The following is a 5,859-nucleotide window of genomic DNA, read 5'->3' as shown; positions in this document are numbered from 1 at the left end:
AGTGCTACGTTTTTCTAAATTTACGTTCCTCTTCATGTTAAAATGTTGTTTCAGTTTTTATTGAAAAATTTTAATACCTGCGATACCTGTATATTAAAGTTATTTAATATATATTATATTAAAGTTATTTAATATATATTATATTAAAGTTATTTAATATATATTATATTAAAGTTATTTAATATATAAAAATAAAAATTTTATTAGCATAATAATAAAAATAAATAAAAAAAAGTAACTTTTAAATTAGTCTTACATCTATTTTTTCATATATATATATGAAGGGTAGAATGACAAAAGGGGTCAAGCGACAATTTATCGAAAATGAGGTTTTTGCATAAAAAAATCAAGAAAATTCATTTACACATTTCAGTAGAAGGATTTCCTTTTTTATTGCGTATTTAAATCAGTTTTTAATAAAAATTAAATTAATAAAATAGCCTCAAATTTACTTTATTGCAACCTGATTGAAAAACAAAAGAAAGTGGTGAGTCAATAATATTATCAAAATAAAAAAAAATATTATTTTTTTAGGTTTTATTTTAATATTTTATTTTAATTTTATTTTAATAATATTTTAATTAATAAAATTAATAATAATAATAATGTATTTTCAATTTTAAACAATTTTAAAATCATTTTGTTATTAATTTTTAAATATTTTTATGGTTATAGTAAGTGAACAATTGAATTTAAAGATGAAAGTATTGCTCAATTCCAAAGCAAGCAATTAATTCTTAATTTTCTTGAAAACAAACAATTTTTTAAAGGAATTTTTTTTTCTATTCTTTTCGTCGATACCATAGAAAGAAACTAAATTTCCAGTTTTTCTTTAAACTGTATATTTTTTTTATAATTAATGTTTAAAGAAAATGTGCGCAGTTGATATAACCTCAAGGAACCACAGTTTTTTTTAATTTTATCGTTAATATGTAGGTTTATTTCAACAAATTGTTGTTTATTTATTAAAACATACTAATATATCGAAACGGTTTTCTCAGTTTTTTTTTAAATAACCTGCAAAATTTTTAAAAATGTTTTTTTTACTTCCTGTAAAAACAGTGAATTGGCGCTTGACCCCTTTTGTCATTCTACCCTTCATATATATAAAATTGTTATTAAAAAAAAAAATTATTTACAAATTTTTTATAAATTTGTAAATATTTGAAGCTACCCGCGGTTTTTGGGCTACGTCAGTGCCGTCTATCCGCGGTTCGGCGCGTTGAAACTCTGGCAACCCTGGTCCTCATTACAGTTGTAATGAAGGACTCAACGCTCCTCCAAGAGTCCGCGCTCTGCAACATAATTGAAACCATGCTCTCGGCTGTGACTTCAGTGCCCACAGCCGAGAACATGGCTTGCCTAAGTTCACGCCAGTGCCCGCAGAAAAGAGCGTGTGCTCCGCGTCGTCAGTGTGTATTGCTTCGTCGACACCCGATCCGTTGCAATACTCACATCTCGCGTCTGCTTCTATTTTAAATCGATAAAAATATTGTCCGAAACAACCATGACCTGACAACGCTTGTGTAAGGTAGTAGCCAACTTCACCGTGTTTCCTATCTAACCATGTGGCGAGGAGGGGAATCAGGCGGTAGGTCCACCTACCTTTAGACTCCCAATCCCATCTCTCCTGCCATTTCTGAACGAGTCTACTTCTGGACTCTCTGCGTATTATCGCTTTGAATCTATCGCTATGCTCTGAAGTACCCTCCATATCTTTGTTAAGATGGAAGATCTCCTTCCTTTCCATCGCCAATAGATTTATTGGCGGTAATCCAGCGAGTACCAGAACAGCGCAAGTAGACACCGTTCTGTAGGCTAACACAATTCTCCGTGCCGGGTCTCTCTGGAGTGCGAGGAGCCTGTCAGAGATGCTGTGGAACTTTAGGGCCAAAGCCCAAACAGGGGCAGCGTAAAGCTGCTTTGATTGAACCACAGTCGCCACTAGTCTACTGCCCTACAACGGAAAAAGATACATAAGCCACAAATAGGTCGAACGGAGATATTTGAGAAAAACCATTTGCATCAAAAACTTCATTTAGAATTCATTTTTTATGAATAAAAATATTCCTAATGGGGTAAATCGGATGTGCTCTTTCTATTTTTGCAAAAAAAATTAATTATTTAAACAATCCCTTTTAAAAAATGCACTTGCGTAGTTTTTTTAGTGCAAATACAACGTAAAAAGAACACAAAGTCGCTTGTGGTGTTTTTCGTTGTAAAGTCATCGAGCGGATCAAAGATGTCCAGCGAAGAATATACATAAGGGACAAGAGAGTATGGGATTAGAGTATGGCACTTGTGTATAGTCTCCACTGGACATCTTTGCTCCGCTCGATTATTTTACAAGCTAAGAAATACACAAGCGCGCTTGCGAATATCGTTCTGTAAATGAAGCCGAGCTCGGCCGCTTTTGCAACGGAAAAAGATACATAAGCTACCTCGTGTATATTCTTCCATTGTATTTTGTGACGTATTTCATGCCTCCTACAGAATTTAGGCAACGCAAAGTACCTTATGTGTCTTTTTCCGTTGTATTTTCTCATTTTTCGCGAATTGCAATATTTTCAATCTTAATTTTTTATTATAAATAATTAAAATTTTGAATTTTAATTACGATAGTCAGATGCAGCTTTTTATTACGAATCCATTGATACCAAAAACTCATTTTTGACCAAAATGTCACTTATGTATCTTTTTCCGTTGTAGGGCAGTCTACGTTTCTTTTCCCTGGGGCCACCGATGTTGGGCATCGTCCTCGAAAGGTATCCCATGCATTCGGTGGCTTGGAGTGACGAGATGTTAATATGTTGGCCGAAACTCAAACGCTTGTCCATCGCCACTCCCAGGTACTTCAGTTTTGTCCCCCATGAAACTACAGATCCTCTAATTTCCAACCGCGGGAATGATTATTCTGATGAATCTAAAAATAATTGCTATTTCAAGAAAGAAGAAAATAGCAGTTTCGAGGATGTTAGTACTTCAGAAGATGAAAAAAAAGATGGAGAATAAATAAGTAATGGAAAAACGAATAGTTCAAGAAGAAAATATAGCGAATTAATAATGGAAACACCAGTTCCTAAGAAAAATGTGATTTAACCCAGAAACAAATAAAATGCTAAGAAAAAATGTATAGTAATTAATTATATTTTCTTAAATATTTTGAATTGCCCATGCACATTAATATTTTATTCATTTAGAGAAAATTAAAAAATTGCAAAAATATTGTTTCTTATGCTTATTGTTAATATGAAGCAAAATATAAGCAAAACTATAGATTAGAGATAAATAAATTTAAACATCCGATAACTAATTGTCAGAAGAAAAGGAAAGTCTTTGGTCAACGGAGAGTAAAACTGAAGGAAGTATTAAAATATCGATCGCCCGTTATATACCAAATGGATGCAGAAAAATTATTATATAAAGAAATGTGCTTTAACGGACACCTCCAGCACATGACAAATTTAAATACTCTATACAAAATAAAATCTGAAGAAAATCAGAAAGATAAATTAACCGTAGAGAGTTACGATATTTCTGATATTATGCATTTATTTCTGCTAGAAAAAAATCAGGAGCCTGATCCATATGTGCGTAATGTTTCCCTACCATTAAAGATAATAATGCATACAGATTACCTTAAGATTTAAACAGTAGTAAAGTTATCATAGCATGTAGATTAAAAGATTCAAATATGCCAGCTACAGAAATTTTTACTGTAGAACAAAATACAAAACCAATAAGTGCATTTTTTAAAGAATATAAAGATTTTATCATTCGGAGGGGATTCCAATGGCCTTTCTTTCAGGGATTTGTTGTAGATTTGTCGTGGCCATCAATTCATGGAATTCTTCTGAAATGAAATAATACAACAATAACGGAATACCTTATAAAATCCTTCAACTATTTAACAAAAAACAAAAAATTGACAGACAAATTAACCCATTTATTCATATGTATTGCCCACGTAATGCACAGACTCTCACGACATATTGAGAAAGATTTTCTATATTGTACAAAAAATAAGTCTTCTTCTGAATTTCTGTAGTCTGATATTCTTGAGTCGTGATATGTCTGAACTAGACATAATATTTGAAGATTTTATAAAACTTTTAATAACTAAAGAAAAAACTAAAACCGCCGAATTAATTCTTATCTTAACGGGTATGATCTCATCTGCAACTCATGATAAAATGCAAGATTTAAATAAAGAAATCTATGAAATATTAGAAGCAATTCTAAATGAACTGAGATTGGAGAAAGAATATGACATCTTGTATAAAGATTGTGATACAATATTTGTTCCTTCACCATTCTATAAAAAATATTTTAATACTAACTGATATTGAAGATGACATAGTGAATGAGTGCTGAATAAAATATTGAATTGCTTTCTATAATTTTTATGAAATAAATAGTTTATAAATTATTAATTAATAAATAAATATTTTATAGTTATAAAAAATACGAATAATAAAAATTTTGTTTAAAATAAATATATAATAATTATATAATCTTTAACCCTCTGCCAGCTCTGGGTTATCTCGATTTACTTCATAGCTATAGAATGTATTTCCCACAGTCCCCCGAATTATCTCTTTTTGTTAGCTGCTTTCGAAGCGCTTTTGCTTTGCTTCAAAGTATAAAAAGAATTTTAATTCTCACAAAAGTATAAGTTTAATTTCATTTATTTATAATTCAGGTCTATTTCACTACGTATCACTTTTAAAAACTAACTTTATGTTCGTAAACAGCTATCTCAAAAACACTTAGATACCCAGTTTCAAAAAAATAAAGTGAAACATTAGCTTTGTTCATCTTGTTTTTTGAAGCCTATACTGTAGACGGAAATTGGACTCCACTATAAGATTGCTACAGGCTTATATGTAATCTGAAAATCATACTAATTATACGATAACGCTAACCAAACAGTATTCCAAAATATTATAAATCACAAATGAGCAAAGAGCGTAATGTAGGCCATTCAAAAGTTCATTAAAAATTTTACATAGCTTTAGTTATTTTAACAGTTACTACTTGTTCTTATTTTAATATAATCTAAGTTAAGTGACATTGAGATTGGAAAACAAAATATTTCAAATGTAATAAAAACATGGCAACCGTCTAATACGAATGTATTATAATGAAAAAAAACAATGAAAGGAACTCAAGATTCACACGTAAAAAAGATTTGATGGCCCTGAAAAGGGCCGATTGTTTGAGAGAGGATGTTGGTAAAAATTTAAGCTTTCTTTTCGGTCTTCTTGGGCAAAAGCACAGCCTGGATGTTGGGAAGAACACCACCCTGAGCGATGGTGACTCCGGAAAGAAGTTTGTTCAATTCCTCGTCATTCCTGATGGCAAGTTGGAGATGACGGGGGATGATTCTGGTCTTCTTGTTGTCGCGAGCGGCATTTCCTGCCAATTCCAAAACTTCAGCAGCCAAGTATTCCATTACTGCTGCGAGGTAGACTGGAGCTCCAGCACCAACTCGCTCAGCGTAGTTTCCCTTGCGCAAGAGACGATGGATACGACCAACTGGGAATTGAAGTCCAGCTCTGTTGGAACGAGTCTTTGACTTTCCCTTGACTTTGCCTCCTTTTCCACGTCCTGACATTTTTCGATTTAGTTTAGTTACAACGAAACGAACAACTCAAAGGTTGGATGACTAATACAAAAATTTCAGTAAAATCGACTATTTATGCACTTCCATTAGGGTCCCCCACCACTATTGTTCTACCACAATACTGTGACAGGTGGGCATTTACAACGAGTGCACGAACCAATCACAATGTAGCATAGCCACTGCGACAGGACATAAAAGAAACCCGGTTTGTTGGCCGAGCATCAATTCCTTCC

General features: G+C 32.4%; 1 protein-coding gene across 1 annotated transcript; it reads right to left on the bottom strand.

The window, feature by feature from the left end:
• Positions 1 to 5,208: 5,208 nt before the first annotated feature.
• LOC127284111 (histone H2A) lies at positions 5,209 to 5,652 on the bottom strand. Its single transcript, XM_051309407.1, has one exon. It carries the CDS (start codon positions 5,615 to 5,617, stop codon positions 5,243 to 5,245), a length of 375 nt encoding a protein of 124 aa, XP_051165364.1. The 5' UTR covers positions 5,618 to 5,652; the 3' UTR covers positions 5,209 to 5,242.
• Positions 5,653 to 5,859: the final 207 nt, after the last annotated feature.

The sequence above is a fragment of the Leptopilina boulardi genome, unplaced genomic scaffold (assembly GCF_019393585.1).
Source record: "Leptopilina boulardi isolate dan_hultmark-lab unplaced genomic scaffold, ZJU_Lbou_2.1 LbouV2_318, whole genome shotgun sequence".
Classification (NCBI taxonomy): Eukaryota; Metazoa; Arthropoda; class Insecta; order Hymenoptera; family Figitidae; genus Leptopilina; species Leptopilina boulardi.
Note: the sequence above shows the minus strand (reverse complement) of the source record. Positions and strands in the feature narration are given on the sequence as shown.

What these genes read in the sequence shown, in the direction of transcription:
- LOC127284111 (XM_051309407.1), bottom strand. Translation starts at nt 5,617, where the DNA reads ATGTCAGGACGTGGAAAAGGAGGCAAAGTCAAGGGAAAGTCAAAGACT.